Consider the following 24,859-nt stretch of genomic DNA (forward strand, 5'->3'; position numbering starts at 1 on the left):
AAACCACTTTGCCTTGCTTCTTCCCATAATTAGGAAAGAAATTTACTCCTGTCTAAAGCTATAGCTTCTTCACAGACCTTGCTTCTCAAATATCCTTTCTCTCTTTTGAGTTTTCAGCCTATTCCTGTGATCTGGCTTTTTTCCCTTAGAATACAGCTGTGCTTCAATTACTGTCTTTTTCAGAAAGGAAGGAAAAATAACATCTCAATTCTGTCTGTCCCTGTAGTTAACTTATTTTGTGTCCTTCCTTTAATAGCTGTGTCTACCTATTCCTTCCTTCTCTCCCTCTCATCATTTATGGACTTTTCCTCCTCTGCCTCAAATATGGTATTCTCCGAGTTTCTGCCTTTATCTCCTCTTCCAAGGATGTCTTCTTGGCCAACATGAACTTCCCTGTGGCTTTACCTTCAGCAGACATTGAGGTTAGACAGATCTGTCTGCAAACACTTTCTATGATACTTATGGTGTGACTTTGGGCATGTGACTTCACATCTGTGAGCTTTGCTTTCCTTATCTCTAAAACAGGGATAATAATAGCTGCCAGCTTCCTAGAATTGAGAGAGTTGGATCTATGTAATGTGTGTAAAACATCATCTGCAGAATGGGTATTCCAGTAGTACCAACCTTCCTGGGTTATGGGGAGAGTTCAATTAAGTTAATACATGAAAAGCACTTTTCCAAATGCCTGACACGTGGCATGTAGCCAGTAAATGTTGGCCATTCTGACTGGTTGCTAATGCTTGGTAGATGCTAGTTAGTATAAATTACCCCATGCTCCAGAACTTCATACTTCACTGCCTTCTGGACATCCATGTTTAGTGTTCAAAACTTTCCTCTTCCCCAAACCCTCTCCTCCAACATTCCTCCTGCCATAGTAGTTCCCATACCTAGCCGCATCTTGGAATCGTGAAATAGTCTCTACAGAATCCCAATTCTGACTCGGTTTTTGGTGAGACCTGTGTGGCGGCAGTCTGCAAAGGTCCCCAGGTGATTCTCACGTGCAGCCACGTTTGGGAACCACAGCGTCTCCACAGTCTCCTTGCCAGGAGTCTGTCCTGCCTGTAGGCTTTTCTTGTGACTGCTTAGGATGTGATCTTTTGAGAACAGCACTCTGCTACAAGTCTGCTGAAAAGGCAGTGGGTTTTCTATTTTTTTTTAGGATGAAGTCTTCTTAGTGAAGCAGTCAGGATCTTTCCTGACTTCATACCTGTTTCTCTCCTTACATGTCTCTAGGTGGGTTCAAGTTCTAACCATGGCAAATGATGTCAGTTTCCAGATGATGCTGTGCTGTTTCACTTCTTCTGTCTGCTGGGTATTATGTCTGGGCTTCTTGCTTATCCTTCTCTGTTTGGCTGACTCCCTTTCCCTTGTGGTTCAGTGCAGATGCCTTAAAGGAACCTGCCCTGACTTGTAGCATATCGATTAGGGTACATCAGGGATGTTGTCTTTGAGTTGTCGCCCTGCCTGTCTCTCTTCCTGGATGTGACTACTGTATCCTGTTTATCTTTGTATACTTTAGCCCTCATGTAGTGCCTCACATATCGTACAGACTTGATAAACACATTTTGTTTGAATTAGCATACCTCCCGTGCAGTAAGAAATTAGGGTTACCTGCCCAGGATCCCTGGAGTGCCATGCCAGGGGGTGCAGACTTGTTGGAAAGGGCCAGATGGTAAATATGTTTAGCGTTGGGGGCCATACAGTTTCTGCTGTAGTTCCTCTGCCAGCATGGTGCAGAAGCAGATACTGGAAGATAAATGAATGAACATGGCCAGGTTTGGCCCGAGGGAGACCAGGCCAGCCATAGTTTGCTGACCTTTGATCTGTACCATGGCAGAAGCACAAAAGGAACTGGAAAAGGGTAGGGGCTGATCTAGTCCAGCTGGAATATCTTCTTTCCTGTGTGACTATGACCATAACAGTCTGTTCCTCAATCCCTTCAGCTCCTTGTGACTTTCGCAGACATCTGTCAGTCCTCTGTGACTTCTGTGCTTATTTTGTTTTCTTTTTGAGACCTGGGCTGGTCTCACCACCCTATACTAAACTTCTTTTTTTCATTCCTGTTAGGCACTAAACCTTTCTCTGAGTAGAGAAAGAGAGAAAATTCACCCTGGGCAGCAACTCCTGTTAAAATAGTTTAATGATGTAATTTGATTTTTTCAGAGTCCATGTCCTCATCTTGAATTCTCTGTCAGTTTGTACCATGCACATTCGATATGAAACTTCATGAGTTGAGCAACCTTATCTGTCTAGTTAATGTTGGCATGGAATATCTTTTTCCATCCATTTGTTTTTAGCCTTTTTGTGTACTAATATTTGAAAGTGTCTCTTATTGGCAGCCTGTAGTTTTTAAAAAAAATCTAGTCTGATAATCATTTGAATTGGACTGTTTAGTCCAAATACATTTACTGTAATTATATATATATAACATGCACACCAGACAGATCTATAGATATATATGTTATAACTGTCATATTTTTCCTTTCTATTTGACCTTCTTTTTTTTTCTTTGTCTCTCCTTCCTTGCCTTCTTTTGGATTCATCAGTATATTATTTCCCTGTGATCCTCCATTAATTAGATATAACATTTTTTACTCTTTTTGTAGTTATTATCCTACATATTGCAGTAGGCATTCTTGATTTGTTAGTCTAATACAAATTACTGTTCTTAATATTTCCCTGATAACAGTAGAACTTTGAACATTGAAATTTCGTTTACATCCTCCCACCTTTTGGATTACTATTTGCGTGGATTTTATTGATATGCTATTTAAGCCCCACATGACATTGTCATGCTGTTCTGTACAGTTAGCTGTATTTGTATTTACTCATATTTTACCCTTTACAGTGTTCTTCACTTTGTCATACCTGAGATTTTCCTTTCTCTTTTTAGCGTTTCTGGGCTGATAATGATCTCTCGGTTTTTTTGCACATGAAAATGTCACCCATTCTCTTTATGCTTGGTTGTTTCTGTTCCAAAGTCAGCTCTTGCCTTGTTGCTCCTTGGAAGGTTGAATTTATTTCTGTCTCTACTTTTCTTTTCTTTTTTGTGTTAAAGGTAACAATGATTTATTTGGCTGCACTGGGTCTTAGTTGTGGCATGCGGGATCTATAGTTGTGGCCCACTGGATGTTTTTCATTGTGGCATGTGGAATCTTTAGTTGCAGCATGTGAACTCTTAAGTTGCAGCATGTGATATCTAGTTCCGCAACCTGGGATTGAACCCAGGCCCCCTGCATTGGGAGTGCAGAGTCCTAGCCCCTGGACCACCAGGGAAACTCCCTGATTTTCTTTATTGTATCCTCTGTGCCTGCCAGATACTGTACGGTGGCTGGGGTTAGAAAATAACTAAAACATGTTGCTTGCCCTTAAGGAGCTTATGTTCTAGTAGTTGTTGTTCATTTGCTAAGTTGTGTCCAACTCTTTGTGATCCTGTGGACTGCAGAACGCCAGGCTCCTCTGTCCTCCACTACCTTCCAGCGTTGGCTCAAATTCATGTCTCTTGAAGCTCCAATACTTTGGCCACCTGATGCAAAAAGCTGACTCATTGGAAAAGACCCTGATGCTGGGAAAGACGGAAGGCGGGAGAAGGCGACGACAGAGGATGTGATGTTCTGGTAGTTCAGCTCAGTCATGTCCAACTCTTTGTGACCCCATGGACCGCAGCATGCTGGGCTTCCTTGTCCATCTCCCAGAGTTTACTCAAATTCATGTCCACTGAGTCGGTGATGCCATCCAACCATCTCATCCTCTGTCATCCCCTTCTCCTCCTGCCTTCCATCTTTCCCAGCATCAGGGTCTTTTCCAATGAGTCAGCTCTTTGCATCAGGTGGCCATTGTATTGGAGTTTCAGCTTCAGCATCAGTTCCTCCAATGAATATTCAGGACTGATTTCCTTTAGGATAGACTGGTTGGAGCTCCTTGTAGTCCAAGGGACTCTCAAGAGTCTTCTCAAACACCACAGTTCAAACGCATCCATTCTTCTTTGCTCAGCCTTCTTTATGGTCCAACTCTAGTAGAGGAGGAGATTGTCAACAAATAGAACACATGTAAGCTCTAGCAGATATGTGTGTGCAATAAGCGAAGTTGTGTGGGAGGGGAGAAGGACTCATTCTTTATAGGATGAGCAGGAAATTTAAAGTCTATGAAAGAGTCCATGAGGTGAAAAAAAAGGCATGAAAAGGAACCACAGGTGAAGCACAGTAGCCGCACATACCTCAAGGCTGCTTTGCTGCATAGTATAGGGTCTATTACTTACTTCAAACGTCTCAGATTTCTCCCTCGTCCTTGCGGTGTCTGGCAATTCCATACTCACCTGTTCTCCTGAAACTCTTCAAACATTTCATTGTTCTGCTTTTGATCCCTCTGTCTCCCTGCCTCATTCCTCTTACTGTACCCCATCCTAAACCATGGGTGCACCCCAGGATTCACCCTTGACCTCTGTTCCCTGTCCTCAAATAATTCCTTGCCTTGATTTCCAGACTCTCACCTGAGTTCAGCTCATCTGAAAACGCTCTCATCTTCCCTCTCCTAGAGCCTTTCTAAGCTTAGATGTGCCTCCTCTGTTCTGAGTTTCAACCTTGACAGTTTCCTGGCCTGCATCACTTAGGCTGCATAGGCTCCAAAATCTTGCAGATTCTTCTTAATGATTATCTAGTCTGTTTCTTCCATCTTGGACATACACACAGGCTGGTACTTCATGGTCAAGCGATCTGCAATAGTCTCCTTCCTTGGATGTCATCCTGCAGACCACGGCTTGCTACCCGAGACCTTGTATATTTCCACTCTAACATTTCTCAGCCTGTCTGCCATTCCACCTCGAGTTCTCGATTTCAATCAGTTGGCCAGTTTGTCTCCCAAACATCTTACTGACGTTGATTTGGCATCTATGGAAATTCTGTCTATCTGTGCACATACACACAACAATTAGGAGATAAGATACACTCGGCTGCCTTTTCTGGAAAGCTTTCTTTTTTTTTTTTTCAATATAAGTGACTCATTTTCTCTGCACTTCTGTAGCATTTATTTACTGCATTATTTTAATGTAGTTTCACGTATGATTCTTGCTGTGCAACCACATGTTAGGTGGTCGGCACTCAGCCTTGTATTTTTGCACATAGTTGGAAATCAAATGATTATTACTTGATTGTTGCCAAAGTCCTCCCTTGGTATAAATCTCACATTTTGTTTGGAAATGTATATATTGAGTTTGGATGTATTTGAAACATTCCATCATGCATGAGAAAAATCCCAGTTTTCTAAGATGGCTACTTTTTGACCTGATAGTGTAATACGATGTGTCCACTAATTGCAGGAGGAGATAATTATTGGAGAGAGACAGAAGTAAACATTTCTGTGGATTTTCCTGTAGGTTGACACCGTCAGAATTGTTCACATTCATTCTGTCATCATCCTGCGACGTTCCGATAAGAGGAAGGATCGTGTGGAAATTTCTCCAGAGCAGCTGTCTGCGGCTTCAACAGAGGCAGAGATATCCTTACTGGTCGATAAGAAGCGTTTATGTGCTCTTAGGCTTCCAGGTTCCTCTGTTTGCTCCTTTTCTGCCTGGTGACTGTTTCCCAGTTCTCATATTTACCCCTTAGATCCAGTTGCTTGGTTAAGTGATCAGATGGGGCATTTGCTTCCCACAATTCTGGATTCCACAGGTCAACCATAACAAATCAAATTTGCATCAGTGGTTTTAATAATTTATCATTCCTTTGGAATAAGTTAATCTTCTAGTCAATTGAAAAGTAACTTTGAAAACTAGAAAACATGCATGGTAGAAACTTTTAAAAGGTACAATAGTGTATAAAAAATAAGTATTTCTCTCCAGTTTCCATGCCCCAGTTCCCCAACCATTCCTCCCTGGGCATAACCAGGACTATCACATCTTCATGTGTCTTTATGGTTGAATTCTTTGCATACAGAAACATATAAGAATGTTTTCTTTTTTACAAAGTTTTGAATACATATGGTAGCTGTAACGATACATAACAGTATACCTAGAGAATTGTCCACCAATATAGAGAGATACCTCACTCTTAAGCCTGCATAACATAGCCCTGGATGGTTGAGCTGACCTCATGCAGATGTTGAGGTTATTTTCAGTCTTTTACTGATGGTGCTGCAGTAGAAGCATGGAGCCCTAACCACCAGACCACCAGGGAATTCCTTAAAAAGTCATCTTAGACTTAGTTGTGTAGAAAGGCCTGTTGGGTTTCAATGTAAGACATTTGCAGGAAAATGAACCAGCAACAGAAGGGGACAGCTTTTTCTTTTCAGCTGAGTTCTTATCTCAAGTTAGAGCCTCAGATAGTTACAGCACGTGGGCTTAGTTGCCCAATGGCATGTGTGATCTTCCCGGATCAGGGATCGATTCTGTGTCTCCTGCACTGGCAGCCAGATTCTTCACCACTGAGCCACCAGGGAAGCCCCCACATGACTTTTTCAAAATTTTGCACTTCTTAAGAGAATGAGGATAGATTGGACCAGAGAGAGAATAGAGGATTACTTAAGTTAATCATGTGACATCCAAATACTAGCTAAACTGGATTAAGAGGTTATAACTGTATCCAAGAATGGAAACCAAATGAATTCTGCTTTTTTTTTTTTAAAAAAAGAAACACCTTTGTCTTTAGATGGAAAGTGTGGGAAATTTTGGTATTGACCTTTGACCTTTTTAGACTTGTTGACATTAAATTGTAACGGGTTTATTTGAAACTTTAAGATGCTCTCTGAGCCCTTATTAGCATCATGGATTCTGTTTCCACAAGTTGAAAATACCTTGACAGACACACAGGTTGGCTGAACTGACAGGTCGTCCCATGAGAGTTGTGGGTTGGTATCACTCCCATCCCCATATAACTGTTTGGCCTTCACATGTTGGTAAGTATTTTGGGGTTGCAGTGTTTATTGTTTTTAGAAATGAATATCATTTTTCCTTCTCCGCTACATGGCGTATGGTTTCTCCAGGGGATCTTCCCGACCCAGGGATCAAACCCTGGTCTCCAGCATTGCAGGCAGACTCTTTATCATCTGAGCTACCAGGGAAGTCCTCTCTTTAAGCAGATGTCCTTATTTTCATTTTGCGGTTTTAAAAGCACTGACTTATGTCATATCAATTTGTTGTTCACAGAGATAAAATTTCAGTGCTCCATTTTGACACTGTTCAGGAAATCAGGACTAAAACCTGACAACTGGCTGATATCCAAATAGAATCTTATCACTAATAATAAATAAACCGTAACCGAAAATTGCTGATTGTGCCTGTCTAGTACACTCCCATTCGGAAGAATCAAAGATGTGAAGGGGGACATTTACAAACTTGATGTTTACCTTTTCTCTTTGACATATATATATCATCCTAGCTCTTGGTGCTCTGAACCTACCTTCTCACCCCTCTAATTAGTATAATTTAACAAAATCGTTTTCTCTCCTTTGATTTTTATCCCTTTTCTCTAATCATGGTCATCTTTTGTCTGTACCTGACTCTTTGGAAAGACTTAGAATAACTTAACTTGTAGAAATGAATGTTTTCTCCTCTACCCCATGAGTTAGAGGTCTCCCCCTTCACGTCAGTGAGGAGTAAGCAGATCTGAGGTTTGAACCAGATCTGTCTCCTAGGTCTGTGGTCTTTCCACTGTGAGGTTCTTGTCCTAGCCATAGTCATCAGTGGATTAGAACACTTCTATGTTCATCTACCCTGTGACATGAATTACCCCAAATTAGGAGTCGTGGTTCTTCATGTGGTGAAGGCTACCTCTCAGTCACCTGGAAGAGCTTTTCTAAAATGAACCTGCTCTAAATTTATCTTTCCTCACCCTGTTTGTTATTGCCACAATCCCAGGGAATGGATCGAAACACTTTGTTTGATGGAAGAGAAAAACTTGGAAGCTGGAACCTGTGGCAACAAGAATAGTGGTATTTTTAACTTTGATTTTGACATAATTTGAGACTTGAAGTTGATAAAATAGTACACAGAATTCCTGAATACTCTTCCCCAAGATTTGCCAAATGTTAACATTTTGAAACATTAGCTGTATCATTGTCTACATACATGTATGTATATGCATGTGTGTGTGAGAGTAAGTTGCAGACCCTAATCCCCCTTTACCCCTAAGTACTCTTTTGGTATGACTCTCTTAAATACAAAGAATTCTCTTATATAGTCACAGTGTGCATTTATCAAAATTGATAAATTAATATTGATATCCTACAATTACTGAAATTACTGACATCGTTCAAATTTTTTCATTGGCTCATCGAACTGAGCACCTGGAATTCGCTGCATGCTGGCAACTGTTATAGTATTTGCAACTATTTACGTTGTATTAGGCATTATATTAGAAGGAAATGGCAACCCACTCCAGTATTCTTGCCTAGAGAATCCCAGGGAGAAAGAAGCCTGGTGAGCTGCCATCTGTGCAGTTGCACAGAGTCGGACACGACTGAAGCGACTTAGCAACAGCAGCAGCAGCAGCAGGTATTATATTAATAATAGATGATTTAAAGTATATGGGAGAATGTGCCTAGGATATATGCAAATATTGCACCATTTTATTGAAGAGACTTGAGCCTCTGCAGATTTTGGTATCTGCCCTGGGAGTTGAGTGTCCTGAAACAAATCCCCTGCAGATACTGAGGGAAGACTCTATATGGCATTTTTGTCCCATGCTTATTACAATACCAAAAAAAGATGCCACAGTATTCCTCAGTAAAACTCTTTTAAGGACAAAGAGAGAGTACAACTGAATATCTAAAGTTATAGGGCAGACACTATTTGAATGATTAACAAGAAAAATCCATTAGGTCTCTCAACTGCTATCTCAAGAGAGTTTGTATGGTCGGACTGTGAGTAGAACTAAAGAAAAAATCATTTCCCAGCTAAACTGCTGTATACAGCTTATCTCCAAACAGCCATTTCAGAATCGAGTCAAACAGTCGCCCTATATTAGCAGGCCTTGGAAAAAAAATGAGTGATGAATTTTTAAAAAGATTGATTTAAAGTATGTACAGTACATACATTTCAGAGGGAAAGAATCCCTAGCTATGTTAATGAATGCAAAGAGTAAATGACATTTTTTTTTTCCATTCAAGAAAAGGAAGGGAGAGAGAAGGCTGTGAGAATGGGGTGTGTATGTGTGTAACAAGAATTGTAATGCTGTCACCCCTACTCCTCACCCCACTGTAGTCTGGCTTCTAGCCTATTACTGTTGAGGTGGATAGTGCCAAAGTCACCAGAGACATCCAAGTTGAAAATCTTGGAAACATTCTAAGTCTCCATATTATGTAGCATGTGACTCTACAACCACTCTCTACTTCTTGAAACACTTTTCAGATAATCATGAGGGCTGCGTGGCTCTTAAGGGAATAAACTAAGCTCACTGGGAGCTGAAAGGCCTCCTCCCAGACAAGACAGCTACTAAGTAGCAGAGTCAGTATCTGAACAGAGGTTTCTGTGAATTGGGGGCCTCAGATTCCCCAGGGTCTGCTTTGTGTGAAGTGGGAATGCTATTTATGAAAACAGGAAATGGAAAAGGAAGCTTAAGTTTGGTGGTTAGGAAAGAGACAGTTGAGTTACATCATACCAGTGCAACTAACTTACCCAAATTTTACCTAAAGGGCATGGTTTCCAAAGGGCTTCCCTGGTGGCTCAGATGACAAAGAATCTGCCTGCTATGCAGAAGACCTGGGTTCAATCCCTGGGTTGGGAAGATTCCCCTGGAGAAGGGAAAGGCTACCCACTCCAGTATTCTGGCCTGGAGAATTCCATGAACTGTATAGTGCATGGGATCGCAAAGAGTCAGACACGACTGAGTGACTTTCACTTACTCATGGTTTCTAAAAGAAAAAGAGAAGCAGCTGAAATAGCACAGCCTATATCGTAAATCGCATGAGACTTGGCACTGTTTTTAAGTCACTCTTACATTCGATTTCCTGTCTCTGGAAGTGCATAGTAAGAGGAGAAATGTGACTGTAGGTATGTTCTTAATTTTGATACCTGCTCAGTCGTTTTGTAAGAAATGAAGCACTGTTAGAGTGATGTCATTGTTAGTTAATTTATCACCAGAGTTGCTGGATCCCATCAACCTCCCATGACAAACATAGGCTGTGGTTTTAATTAAGCAGTTTTCTATAACCAGTCAATTAAAACATTTACATTTTCCTAAACAAACATTCTCTTCTAGAAATTACAAGTCAATACTCCTCAGAATCATCAACAAACAATTTTTTTTTTGGATATTACATTTCCATGCTCCTCTTAGCAAACCGACTAAGATGGAAACTCTGTTAGGACAAGAGCCAGAATAAGTGAAGGCGGAACCAAAATTTGGGATGGCTAACTCAGGGTTCGTATTCTAAAGACAAATTGTGCATATCATCTCTCATCTTCTGTCATTTACTCTCAACTTGCCTGAAACAGAGACCACAGGCCCCAGAATAAAGGTTTTTAAGAGAATGAGAGATTATGTATGCAATTGTTTCACACCAGGAAATGGGAAGTGGCATTCTATTGTGCCTTGAGACCATCTGATGCTAAAAGAAAAACTGGACAACACAGTTGCAGGAAGTTCTCTTAGACTGCCATCCTTTAGACTAAAGTGTATCTTTTGGGTTCGGCCTTTCGGTTGTAATTGACAAGGAATTAAGGTATCTGATGAAAAGACGTACATCAAGGTAAAGGGTGAAGAGTTTTTATGTTTCAAGGTGCATGATTAGACCTCATGGAGAAGGTAACGGGATCTAAAACCTGCAGGAAGTAAGAATGGGCCTTGCAAATATCTTGGGGAAGAGCATTCCAGGCAGAGAGGAATAGTCACTGCAAAGGCCCCGAGGATGAGCATGGCTGGAGTATGTGATGAAAAGCAGGAACGCCAATGTGGTTGGAGCTGAGTGATAGAGGGGGACACTGGTGGGAAGTGAGGCCGGGGAGGTAATAGGGGGGACCCTGTGAAAGGGTGCTGCCATGAGCCGTGACTGATGCCAGGATGCGTGGCCCCCAGACCAGAGGAAATCGATCCAGGGCCAGTGATGAGGCTTGATCACTCAGAGCTTTTTGTGTATAATACAGTGTTATTAAAGTCTAAAAGAGATGGAGAAAGCTTCTGATGCAGACATCAGAAGGGGGCAGAAAGAGTGCCTCCTCGCTACTTTTTAGCAAGGAATTATGTATCTATTTTCCAGTAGTCATTTATGGATGTGAGAGTTGGACTATAAAGAAAACTGAGCGCTGAAGAATTGATGCTTTTGAACTGTGTTGTTGGAGAAGACTCTTGAGAGTCTCTTGGACTGCAAGGAGATCCAACCAGTCCATCCTAAAGGAGATCAGTCCTGAATGTTCGTTGGAAGGACTGATGCTGAAGCTGAAATGCCAATACTTTGGCCACCTCATGCAAAGAACTGACTCATTGGAAAAGACCCTGATACTGGGAAAGATTGAGGGCAGGAGGAGAAGGCGACGACAGAGGATGAGATAGTTGGATGGCATCACCAACTCAATGGACACGAGTTTGGGTAAACTCCGGGAGTTGGTGATGGACAGGGAGGTCTGGTGTGCTGTGGTTCATGGGTCGCAAAGAGTCCAACACAACTGAGCGACTGAATGGAACTGAACTATATACCTATGAGCAAGTTGCTAATCAGAGAAAGGAAACCAAAACAGAGCGGCACCAGGCACCTCACCCACAACATGCATCTTGAGATCGCACTGGCAAAGGGTGATTCATCCCCGGGCCATAAAACAATTGCCAAAAATCTTGAAGACAGGCAAATGTCCAAGCAAATACATAGTTCCTTACGATAGCTTCAGAAAGACACTTCCATGAGAAAAATGCATTGCTGAGCTCAAGGTTTGAGATGGAGTTAAGTTCACGCAGAACCAGGTGTTGCCATGACAACGCAGGATGAGAAGTTTGTTTCCTCCTGCCATTTGAGGACCTCTGGCCTCCGTACTGAGGCCATGAACACTCTCCCTTGGAAGGATGGAGTTGCTGCTGATTGAGAAGGGGATGCATTTGGAATAGCAGATCCTGTGGAGGAAATCCAGTCTGTGCTTTCAGACATGTTGAGTTGCAAATAATGTGGTAGGCAAGTGATGCTCACCTAGTCTGGCTTTTGGCTCATAGATCATCTATGTCAGGAGTTCCCTTTTTACTTAGGAAGATGGTAGGTAGAAGTCCTGATCCAGATAAAAAGGTATAAATGAAAGTATCTTTAAGAACATCTGAGCCTCAGTGGTGGCTCAGAGGTTAAAGCGTCTGCGTGCAATGCGGGAGACCTGGGTTCGATCCCTGGGTCGGGAAGATCCCCTGGAGAAGAAAATGGCAACCCACTCTAGTATTCTTGCCTGGAGAATCCCATGGACAGAGGAACCTGGCAGGCTACAGTCCATGGGATCGCACAGAGTTGGACATGATTGAGCAACTTCACTTTCACTTTCTTTAAGGACATCTAAAACAAGGTAAATGGGCATAAGGCACCAGATGAAACCATGCTCTCTGCACCATTTTATTGGATCTTTTGTATCTATAAATAGTGGTCTGAAGGCTTCAGACCTTTTATCTTGGCCTCTGTTCAGTGTTTGGTAATTTTTAATCCTTTCAAACGTTATTTGGTGTTTATGATTTCCTTTTCAAAAATTACATAACCATTTAGTGAGATTTTGTTTCTGTTCCCTGGAATGTAGTGTTTAATTCTACTGTAGTCACTTTTTAGAAAAAAAACTTTTTTATTTTGTATTGAAGTTTAGGCGATTAACATACAATGGTGTGATAGTTTCAGGTGGACTGCAAAGGGACTCAGCCATACATATACATGTATCCATTCTCCCTCAAAGTCCCCTCCCATCCAGGCTGCCACATGACATGGAGCAGATCCATGTGCTATACAGTAGGTCCTTGTTGGTTATCCATTTTAAATACAGCAGTGTGGACATGGCCATCCCAAAGTCCTTAACTATCCCTTCCCCTGTCCTTTGCCCTGGCAGCCATAAGTTTGTTCTCTAAGTCTGTGAGTCTATTTCTTTCTTTCTTTTTTTTTTTTTTTAACTTTTTATTTTGTATTGGGGTATAGCTGATTATACCATCAGTTTATTTCAGTCGCTCAGTTGTGTCAGACTGTTTGCGACCCCATGGACTGCAGCACGCCGGGCCTCCCTGTCCTTCACCAACTACTGGAGGTTACTCGAACTTGTGTCCATTGAGTCAGTGATGCCATCCAACCATCTCATCCTCTGTCGTCCCCTTCTCTTCCCGCCTTCAATCTTTCCCAGCATCAGTGTCTTTTCAAATGAGTCAGCTCTTTGCATCAGGTGGCCAAAGTATTGGAATTTCAGCTTCAGCATCAGTCCTTCCAGTGAATATTCAGGACTGATTTCCTTGAGGATGGACTGGTTGAATCTCCTTGCAGTCCAAGGGACTCTCAAGAGTCTTCTCCAACACCACAGTTCAGAAGCATCAATTCTTTGGTGCTCAGCTTTCTTTATGGTCCAACTCTCACATCTATACATGACTGCTGGAAAAACCATAGCCTTGACTAGACGGACCTTTGTTGGCAAAGTAATGTCTCTGCTTTTTAATATGCTCTCTAGGTTGGTCATAGCTTTCCTTCCAGGGAGTAAGTGTATTTTAACTTCATGGGTGCAGTCACCATCTGCAGTGATTTTGGAGCCCCCAAAAATAGTCTGTCACTGTTTCCACTGTTTCTCCATCTATTTGCCGTGAAGTGATGGGACCAGATGCCATGATCTTCGTTTTCTGAATGTTGAGCTTTAAGCCAACTTTTCCACTCTCCTCTTTCACTTTCATCAAGAGGCTCTTTGGTTCTTCACTTTCTGCCATAAGGGCAGTGTCATCTGCATATCTGAGGTTATTGGTATTTCTCCCGGCAGTCTTGATTCCAGGTTGTGCTTTCTCTATCCCAGCGTTTCTTATGATGTACTCTGCATATAAGTTAAATAAGCAGGGTGACAATATACAGCCTTGGCGTACTCATTTCCCGATTTGGAACCATATACCAATTTGGAACCATTATACCATAGGCTGATAATATAGCTGATCATACCATATGGGAAGACTATAGCCTTGACGATATGGACCTTTGTCAGCAGAATAATGTCTCTGCTTTTCAACACACTGTCTAGGTTTGTCATAGCCTTCCTGCCAAGAAACAGGTGTCTTTGATTTCATGGCTGCAGTCACCATCCCCTTCTGTTTGCCATGCAGTAATGGGGCTGGAGAAGGCAATGGCAACCCACTCCAGTACTCTTTCCTGGAAAATCCCATGGATGGAGGAGCCTGGTAGTCTGCAGTCCATGGGGTCGCTAAGAGTCGGACATGACTGAAGCAATTTAGCAGTAGCAGCAGCAATGGGGCTGGATGCCATGATCTTAGTTTAATATTTAGTTTTAAGTCAACTCTTTCACTCTCCTTTCACCCTCATCAAGGGGCCCTTTAGTTCCTCTTTGGTTTCTACCATTAGAGTGGTATCATCCACATATCTGAGGTTGGTAATGTTTCTCCTGCCTGTCTTGATTCCAGCTTGTAACTCATCCAGCCTGGCATTTCTTATGATGTGCTCAGTATATAGGTTAAACAAACAGGGTGACAGCAGACAGCCCTGTCGTACTTCCTTCTCAATCTTGAACCAGTCAGTTGTCCCATACAGGGTTCTAAATGTTGCTTCTTGACCCTCATACGGGTTTCTCGGGAGACAGGTAAGATGGTCTAGTATTCCCATCTCTCTAAGAGCCTTCCACAGTTTATTATGATTCACACAGTCAAAGGCTTTGGTGTAGTTGATGAAACAGAGGTAGATGTTTTTTTGGAATTCCCTTGCTTTCTTTATGATCCAGCGAATGCTGGCAATTTGATCTCTGGTTCCTCTGCCTTTTCTAAATCCAGCTTGAACACCTGGAAATTCATGGTTCACACTGTTGAAGCCTAGCATGCAAGATTTTAAGCATGACCTTACTAGCGTGGGAGATGAGTGTAGTTGTCCGATGGTTAGCATATTCTTTAGTATTGCCCTTCTTGGGAATTGGTATGGTGACTGATGCTGAAGTTGAAACTCCAGTATTTTGGTCACCTGATGCGAACAGCTGACTCATTGGAAAAGTCCCTGAGGCTGGGAAAGATTAATGAGATGGCTGGATGGCATTGCCGACACAATGGACATGAACTTGGGCAAACTTCGGGAGGTGGTGAGGGACAGAGAGCTTGGCATGCTTCAGTCAGTGGAGTTGCAAAGAGTCAGACATGACTGGGTGACTGAACAACAGCAACAGTAGCTGATTCACAATGTTGTGACAACTTCAGGTAGACAGCAGAGGGACTCAGCCATCCATATACATGTATCCATTCTCCCCCAAAGTCTCCTCCCATCCAGGCTGCCACAGAACACTGAACAGAGTTCTCTGTGCTATAGAGTAGGTCTTTGTTGGTTATCTATTTAAAATATAGCAGTCACTTCTATACAATGGTTTCCTAGGTAATAGTTCGACACTGCCATTCTTTAATATCAGGTCTAATATATTCACTTCTTTAGAAGCTGTCCATGAAAAATTTATTCTCAGAAATCTTTTTTGTCTCCTTTCCTTTTTATTTTCTTTTGGAGTCCTCTTACAAGAAATTATCAAGTGTTTTGGGGCTAACAGTTTTCCGTCTTCTTTCTACACTCCATTTCATAGCAGGGCTAGTCATGGGCTAGGCAGCCTAGAATCATTAGTACATTTTATTATTTAATTGCTGACTCCCATAGTATTTCCCTAACAAATGAAAAAGTTTTTACTTTGACAAGAGTATTGTCATTCCAGTATATCCTTGCTGTCCTTTTAGAGTCTGAATCTTGAGTATCTTTATATTTTCATGTCTGGGAGATAGAGTTCACTGACAGTGGATTTTTATCTTTGTTTCTTTGCAGATGTCCGCACACAAGCCATGTACCAGATGATGGATCAAGGTTTTGTAGGACTTATCTTTTCCTGCTTCATAGAAGATAAAAATACAAAGGTATTGTGTGTGCATGTCTCTCTGTGGGTGTAGGCATGTAGGCACGTGCAGGTATAAACATACACACACAATAGAGAAAGATCTTTGGGAATTTGCATAGTATGTCCAGGGAAGGTTTCAATGAGCAGGGTCATTGAGTCAGGACCTGAAGAAAGTGAGGGAGCAAGTCTTGTGGATTTCTTGGGGGAAGAGCATTCCAGGCAGGGGAAAGAGCCAGTGAAAAGACCCTGCGGTGAGTGTGGAACATTTTGGGGGACATCGAGGAAGTCAGTGTGGCTGCAACACGACCCTCTGTCCCAGCTTGCCTCCATCAGTCCCAGTTTCACCCCAATGCCCCCAGTCTCCTATTCAGGCCACACCTTTCCTTCTTAGAAGTATCCTAGTTTGGATAACTCGTGTGCTCATCCTCCAGTGAGGTCTGGGGTGGGGGGTGCTGGTGGGGACATAGGGAAAGAGGGGGTGAAGAATCCATGACATCCATAAAACCAGTTAGGGAGAAACTGCAGTAACTGGGGAAGAGATAATGGACATTTGACTACAGCAGTAGGAGTGGAGTCAATGAGAAGTGGCCAGATTCTATATATTTTTTGGTGACTAATCATAGTAACAAGTGCCACCATTTATCACGTATTGTATGGCACTTAGTGATTATGTGTTTGACATAAATATGCTCAGACCCTGACAACAGCCTCTGAGGGTTATTATTATCCATATTTTCCGGATAAGTAAATTGAAGCTCAGAGTAGTTAAGCAGCTCAATCAATGGCTAGTCTTGCCATTCTCGGGGAAGATCCTCTGGAGAAAGACATGGCAACCCACTCCGGTATTCTTACCTGAAGAATCCCATGGACAGAGGAGTCTGGTGGGCTATAGTCCATAGGGTTGCAAAAAGTCAGACATGACTGAAGCAACTTAGCACACACACCATTCTCTATTTAGAGTGCCTCTGTTTGAGTTTTATGTTCTGATCAAGAGCTTTTACTATGTGTCACTGCAAATGAAAAGAAAATTTCACACTGCAAGTGTGAATTTTGCCAGCTCACCAAGTGTGTTCTGTTGTTTAGTACATTAGTTATAGTCTCAGGACCTATGTTCATAGTGAACAGTCTTCATAATATCGCTCTTGTGAAAACATTAAAGTTCAGTATCTTGAACTTCATAGTTCATTTGAAATGCTTCTGGCTTTGGCATTATAAATTTATTTACTGTCATTACAGATAGTTACAGAATCAGTTTGTCAGTTTCCAACAAAGGAGTCTGAATGGTCTCCTCAGTTTCTTGGGTCTCACATTTGTGACCATTTCTCTGCTGTCATATGAGCAGATGTTTCATTGTAGCCATTTCATGTTGACTGAGTATTTTATCCTTACAGAAACTGATTTATGCATATTTCATCTTTAGAAATCTCTTCTAACCTTCCAGTGCCAGAGGGGCATTTGAGTTTTAGGTTACAGTCTACTAGGTTGCTGTACTTTTTTCAATACTAATCCTCTGTGTGACTTTTATTTCTTTTTTTCTTTCTGTTTTTTTTTTTTTTTTTTTTAAGACTGGACGGGTACTCTATACTTGCTTTCAATCCATACAGGCCCAAAAGAGCTCAGAGTAAGTATGACAGAGATGTATGTATGTATTGGTGGGTTAATCTCCAGTCCAGGGAATTGATTGTTTTGTTTCATTGTATTAATGTTTCTCTCATTAGTAAGACGTGAAGAATTCTGTAGTCTACTTATACTTACTAACATCTCTGTGAGGAGTAGGCATCTTTTTAGTATCTTGGATACTGTGGATCTACAAAGCTAGGCTAACATAAGCAGTCTGGACATTGCAATTACATCATTACAGCCCTGTCCCAGATTTCCTTTCCAGTATTATTCTAAACTGAGTTGCACTGTTAACTTTTCTTTTCTCTGATGAATTGTGAAACAAAGACTGAGTATGCAGCCTTACAGATTTGTATAAGCTGTGTTTCCTGTGCCATAGACTTGATTTTAGACTTAAAGCATCTCATTGAAATGTTTACCTAGCTTACTTCCTTCATTGAAATTTAGTTCAAGCTGAATTAGCAAATACAGTATCTACTGTATGCCATACACCGTGGCCTGCACCAAGTAGGCAGAGATGAAAGCCACGTTCAATATCTTATTAGGAGACAGAAGCAAAGAATGCTTCAGATTTTTTTCTTACAGTATTGGTCAATTTCTTATAATATCATTGTTTGAAAGAGCAAAGACCTGGGGAAAAGAACAGATGTCTCTCAGTACAGTACTGATTAAATAAATTATGATATATCTAAATGATAGAATAATATTCGGCTATTAAAAATAGGAGGCTCAGGAGTGATACATAAACATCTCCAAGATACATTGTTAAATAGTAAAAGGCAAGGTACAAGAATAGTATGTATAGAATGCTATACCATTCATGAATATCCGGACCAAAACACATCAGTCACCGCAGCAGAGAGGAAGTGGGAAGACTTCATTGTATTTTCACATGGGTTTGGAATGTTGAATCATACACAAGGGTTACAGTTTTCATCACAGTAATAGATGTATGTGTATAAAAATACAGAATGGTACACATTTTATGATCAATAGTCTTACTCCTCAGGAGGAATGACTTCTTTCTCCAAATCTTGTTTTTAGTTCTTCTGATATTTCCTTTGATATCTCTAAATAACATACTTTTGATATTCTTTCTTGATTTACTAATTTTAGATATTAACTCTTCTCACAAAGGAGGATTTAGCCCACTGATACCGCCTCATCTCCATTCTGCCCAGTGTAGTTATATTCCTCCTTTCTGTTCTTCTGTTGTTACTTTTCTAACCTTAAGTAGTTTGCTGCTTTACTTATCCTATCAACAGCAGATAACAGACAATATCTTTTGAGTCCCTACTGTTATTTACAGATTGAATCAGTATTCAGAAACATCTCAACAAAGACAATTCCAAGACCAGAGGACTTCACTGGTTAATTCTGCCACCCAGTTAAAGAAGGATTAACACTAATCTTTCTCAAACTCTTTCCAGAGGCCAAAGATGCTATTGGATTCAGTGTGGTAGTATTTTGTTGAAGATTTTTGCATCTGTATTCATAATAACATTTTATAATTTTTTGTGATATCTTTGTCTAACTAGTTCTTATGTTGAACATCACTTGTATGCCAGGGTAAATCCCACTTGATCATGGTGTATAATCTTTTTAATATGCAAAAATCCTCAACAAAAGACTACCATACTGAATTCAACAGCACATAAGAAAATCAGTTGATTAATACTCCATGTTAATAGAATGAAGAGGGGGAAAAAAAACACATGATGCACAAAAAGCATTTGAAAAATTTAAAAGTCATAATAAAAACACTCAAAAAGCTAGGGATCTAGGGAACATGTCTCAATATTTATGGGCTTTTATGAATCCCACAGCTAACATTTTACTCAATGTTCAAAGACTGAAAGGTTTCTCCCATAAGATCAGGAACAAGACAAGGTTGCCCACTTTTATCACTTTTACTCAACATTTTACTGGTAGTTCCAGCCAAAACAATTAGGCAAAAACAGAAAAGGCATCCAAATTGGAAAGTAAAAAGTAAAACTATTTGCTGGTGATGTGATCCTATATATAGAAAATGTTAAAGAAACACCCCAGAGCTACTAGAGTTGATAAACAAATTCAGCAAAGGTGCAGTGTTCAAAATCAGTTGTATTTCTATATACCAGCAATGAACCATCAAAAAAAGGACACTTTAAAAATCTATTTATGATGGCATCCAAAATAATAAAATACCTCGGAAAAAATTTAACCAAGAATGGAGACTTATAAAGTTAAAACTAGGATACATTGCTGAAAGGAAGAATACCTAAATATATTAAAAGACATCCCTTGTTCATGAATCAGAAGACATAATATTGTGAAGATGACAGTACTTACCAGAGTTTCAGTAAAATCCGTACAAAACTCCAATGGCCCTTTTTCCAGATATGAAAAAGATGATCCTCAAACTCATGGAATTCCAAAGTGTCCTGAAGAGTCAAAATATCAAAAAAGAAGAATCAAATTCGAGGAATCATACTTCCAGATTTCAGAACTTACTACAAAGGTTCACTAACTAAAGTTTGTGGATCTGGCAAAAGTAGAGACATAGAGACTAATGAAGTAAATAAAGCTGCTTATCTACGGCCAGTTGGTTTTCACCAAAGATGCTGATGTCATTCAATGAGGAAAGAAGAGTTTGTTCAATAAGTGGTGCTGGAACAACTGGTTATCCACATACACTAGGTATAAAAATGAAATCAAATCAATGACCTAAACAGAAGAGCTAAAACTATAAAATGCTTAGAAGAAAACATAGTGGTAAATTTTCATGAAAGAAAATTTGTAGAAAGAAAGCTGAGCACTAAAGAATGGATGCTTTTGAACAGTGGTGTTGGAGAAGATTCTTGAGAGTCCCTTGGACTGCAAGGAGATCCAAGCAGTCCATCCTAAGGGAGATCAGTCCTGGGTGTTCATTGGAAGGACTAATGTTGAAGCTGAAACTCCAATACTTTGGCCACCTGTTGTGAAGAGCTGATTCATTTGAAAAGACACTGAAGAGCTGACTCATTTGAAAAGACACTGATGCTGGGAAAGATTGAAGGCAGGAGGAGAAGGGGACAACATAGGATGAGATGGTTGGAGGGCATCACTGACTCAATGAACATAAGTTTGGGTAAACTCCAGGAGTTGGTGATGAACAGGGAGGCCCGGCATGCTGAGGTTCATGGGGTCGCAAAGAGTTGGACATGACTGAGCGACTGAACTGAACTGAAATTTTCATGACATTGGATTTGTTAATGGAATCTTATATATGACACCAAAAGCATGGATAACAAAAGAAAACAGATAAATTGGATTTCATAACAATTTTTCTGCATCAAATGACATTATCAAGGAAGCCAAATGACAACCTATAGAATAGGAGAAAATATTGCAAATCTGATATCTGAATGAGTCTAGTATCCAGAATGTATAAAATGACATCTTAAAAATTGGCACAGGACTTGAATAGATATTTCTCCAAAGTAAATGTGCAAAAGGTCCACAGGCACATGGAAAGATGCTCAACATCATTAGTCATTTGGAAAATGCAAAGCAAAACTATAACAAGATCCCACCTTAATCCACTGAGTTGACCATAATATTAAAAATGGAGAATAACAAGTGTTGACAGAGATGTGGAGAAATTGCAGCCTTCAGGCATTGCTGGTGGGGAATGTAAAATTGTGAGGCTGCTGTGAAAAAGTATCGGGGAGGTTTTCCAAAAAGTTAAACACAGAATTCTCATATGACCTAGCAACTCTATTCCTAGGTATATACCAAAAAGAATTAAAAACAGGTACTCAAACACTTCGACATGAATATTCATGCAGCACTGTTCACAATAGCCAAAAGTTGGAAACGACCTAAATGTCCATCAACTGATGAACAGATAAAATTTAGTATTGATATATGCATTCAGTGGACTATTACTCATCATAAAAATATGAATGAGGTACCAAAACATACTACAATGTGGAACGATCTTGAAAACATTAATGCTAAGTGAAGGAATCCAAACAAAACAGGTCACATATTGTAGAATTTCATTTATATGAAGTGTCCAGAATAGAGACAGAAAGACTGGTGTTTGGCATGGGTTGGTCAGAGGGAAGGATGGGGAACAGTTGCTTTAATTGATACGGGATTTTATTTTGGGGTAATGAAAATTTTTTAGAACTACATAGAGGTTGTGGTTTTACAACACTGTAAATGTACTAAATTCTTTTGAATTGTTGCCTTTAAAATGGATAATTTTAAAGAGACACTGATGTATAGAACAGTCTTATGGACTCTGTGGGAGAGGGAGAGGGTGGGAAGATTTGGGAGAATGACATTGAAACACGTAAAATATCATGTAAGAAACAAGATGCTAGTCCAGGTTCGATGCACGATACTGGATGCTTGGGGCTAGTGCACTGGGACGACCCAGAGGGATGGTATGGGGAGGGAGGAGGGAGGAGGGTCTAGGATGGGGAACACATGTATACCTGTGGCGGATTCATTTTGATATTTGGCAAAACTAATACAATTATATAAAGTTTAAAAATAAAATAAAAAAATAAATAAAATGGATAATTTTATGTTATGTAAATTTCACCTCGATTTTTAAAAATGGGCAAAGGACTCGAATTGCCACTTCTCTAAGGAGGATATACAGTGACCACAGAGATAGCTGCCCAACATCATTAGTCTTTAAGACCTGTAATGAGATACTAGGATGGCTGTGGGCTTCCCTTGTGGCTCAGATGGTAAAGAATCCACCTGCAATGCAGGGGACCTGGGTTCAATCCTTAGGTCGGGAAGATCCCCTGGAGAAGGGAAAGGCTACCCACTCCAGTACTCTGGTGTGGAGAATTCCATGGACTGTATAGTCCATGGGGTCGCAAAGAGTTGGACACAGTTGAGCGACCTTCACTTTCTTTCACTTTCACTCTCCTGGCTTGCAGATGGTTGCCTTCTCAATGTGTCCTCACGTAGCCTTTCCTCCATACATGTGCATGCCTGTTGTTACTTTGCATGTCAAAGTTTCCTCTTCTTATAAGGGCACCAGTCAGACTGGACTTGGATCCAACCTTAACTGTCATTTTATTTTAATTACCTCTTCAAAGGCCCTTTCTCCAATGCCGTCACCTTCTGAGGTACTGGGGCTTAAGGTTTCAACATTTGAATTTAGGTGGGGGGGGGGCACAATTCAGACCATAACAGGGAGTGACTGCTTAACAGGTATGGGCTTTCATTTGGGGTGATGAAACTATTATAGAATTAGGTAACGGTAATGGTTGCACAATATTGTGAATGTACAAGTACCTGAATCACAGACTTTAAAATGGTTATAGTGGTGAATTTTATGTTCTCTGAATTTTACCTCCAAAAAACAGAGCTGGAGAGACCTGTACATTAAAAGGTCTATCAATCATAATAGTTCTAGAAGTAGAGTTTGGTGCTGAAAATCCCCCTCTGCCCACTTCTACTTAACTTTGTGCCTGAAGTCTTAGTGCAATAAAGCAAGAAATAAAAGGCATATGAATAGGAAAAGATAAATCAATCTCCATTTGCATAAGACATGGTTGTCTGCATAGAAAATCCCAAGGAATTTATAAAGAAATTCCTAAAACTAATAAGTTATTTAAATGATATCAACAGGATGCAGCGTCAACACACAAAGGGAATATTTCTATATGCTAGCAATAGAAAATCGGAAACATTTTTAACACAGTAATACAAGAAATGAAACAGGTGTAAAAATGTATCAAAATCTATCAAATCTACATGCTGAAGACCACAGAATGTTGATGAAAGATATCAAAGAAAACCTAGTTAAATGGAAAGACATACCGTGTTTATGGACTGGAAGACTCAGCAGATTAATAGTCAAGATTTCAGTTCTCAAAATAATCTATAGATTTAGAGCAATAGTCAAAAGTTCAGCAAGAGTATTTTGTAGATACAAACTGATTCTAGCATTTATATGGAAAGGCAAAGGAAGTTGAAAACCTTCATTTTGAAAAGGAAAAATAAAGTTTGTGGAATCACACTACCCAGCTTTAGGACTTATTATGAAATGATAATAATTAAGACAGTGTGGTATTGGTTAACAGATAAACACCTAGATTAGTGGAACAGAATCGTGTTCAGAAATAGACCCCCACAAAGATTTTTAACAAAACTGAAGAGCTATTTAGTAGAGAAAGGAGGATAGTTTGACTACCATATACAAAATAAATGTCAATCTAAATCTCATACCAAACAAAAATTTAAAGGAATTATAGGTCCAAACTGAAAACAGTATGGAAGTTTTAGGGGAAAAGATAGAAAATCTATAGAATATTGGGCTTGCCAACAATTTCTTATTCTTGGAACTGAAAGCATTTTCCATGAACTCATTTGCAAGAGAAAAGCAAAGTCACAGATGTAGAAAACAAACTTTTGGTTACCAGGGGGAAAAAGGAGGGTTCAGATAAATTGGGAGATTGGGATTGACATATACATACTACTATATATAAAATAGATAACTAATAAGGATCTACTATACAAAAACTAAGATCATGGCATTTGGTCCCATCAATTCATGGCAAATAGATGGGCAAACAGTGGAAACAGTGAGAGAATTTATTTTCTTGGGCTCCAAAATCACTGCAGATGGTGACTGCAGCCATGAAACTAAAAGATGCTTGCTCCTTGGAAGAAAAGCTATGACCAACCTAGAGAGCATATTAAAAAGCAGAGACATTACTTTGCCAACAAATGTCTGTCTAGTCAAAGCTATGGTTTTTCCAGTAGTCATGTATGAATGTGAGAGAGTTGGACCATAAACAAAGCTGAGCACTGAAGAATTGATGCTTTTGAACTGTAGTGTTGGAAAAGACTCTTGAGAGTCCCTTGGACTGCAAGGAGATCCAACCAGTCCATCCTAAAGGAAACCAGTCCTGAATATACATGGAAGGACTGATGCTGAAGCTGAAACTCCAATACTTTGGCCCCTGATGTGAAGAACTGACTCATTTGAAAAGACCCTGATGCTGGGAAATACTGAAGGCAGGAGGATAAGGGGATGAGATGGTTGGATGGCATCACCCAACTGGATGGACATGAGTTTTAGCAAGCTCTGGGAGTTGGTGATGGACAGGGAAGCCTGGCGTGCTGCTGTCAATGGGGTTGCAAAGAGTTGGACGTGACTGAGTGGCTGAACTGAAAAACTGAAATTGAATACAACACAGGGAACTCTTCTCAGTCAATACTCTGTAATGATCTATATGGGAAATGAATCTT

At 40.4% G+C, this 24,859-nt stretch overlaps 1 protein-coding gene across 4 annotated transcripts in view; it reads left to right on the forward strand.

Annotated features, from left to right (window-relative positions):
- BRCC3 (BRCA1/BRCA2-containing complex subunit 3) overlaps positions 1-24,859 on the forward strand; it is a 78,842-nt gene that overhangs the window by 2,731 nt on the left and 51,252 nt on the right. For 3 of the 4 annotated variants that reach the window (XM_027533386.1, XM_027533390.1, XM_027533389.1), the window contains 4 exons: positions 5,372-5,491; positions 6,801-6,888; positions 15,922-16,010; positions 17,557-17,612. In XM_027533386.1, the coding sequence (XP_027389187.1) occupies positions 5,372-5,491; positions 6,801-6,888; positions 15,922-16,010; positions 17,557-17,612 (353 nt within the window). The remainder of the gene's footprint in view (positions 1-5,371; positions 5,492-6,800; positions 6,889-15,921; positions 16,011-17,556; positions 17,613-24,859) is intronic. The other variant, XM_027533387.1, reaches the window with a different exon arrangement.

This window comes from Bos indicus x Bos taurus, chromosome X, assembly GCF_003369695.1.
Source record: "Bos indicus x Bos taurus breed Angus x Brahman F1 hybrid chromosome X, Bos_hybrid_MaternalHap_v2.0, whole genome shotgun sequence".
In the NCBI taxonomy this organism is placed as follows: Eukaryota; Metazoa; Chordata; class Mammalia; order Artiodactyla; family Bovidae; genus Bos; species Bos indicus x Bos taurus.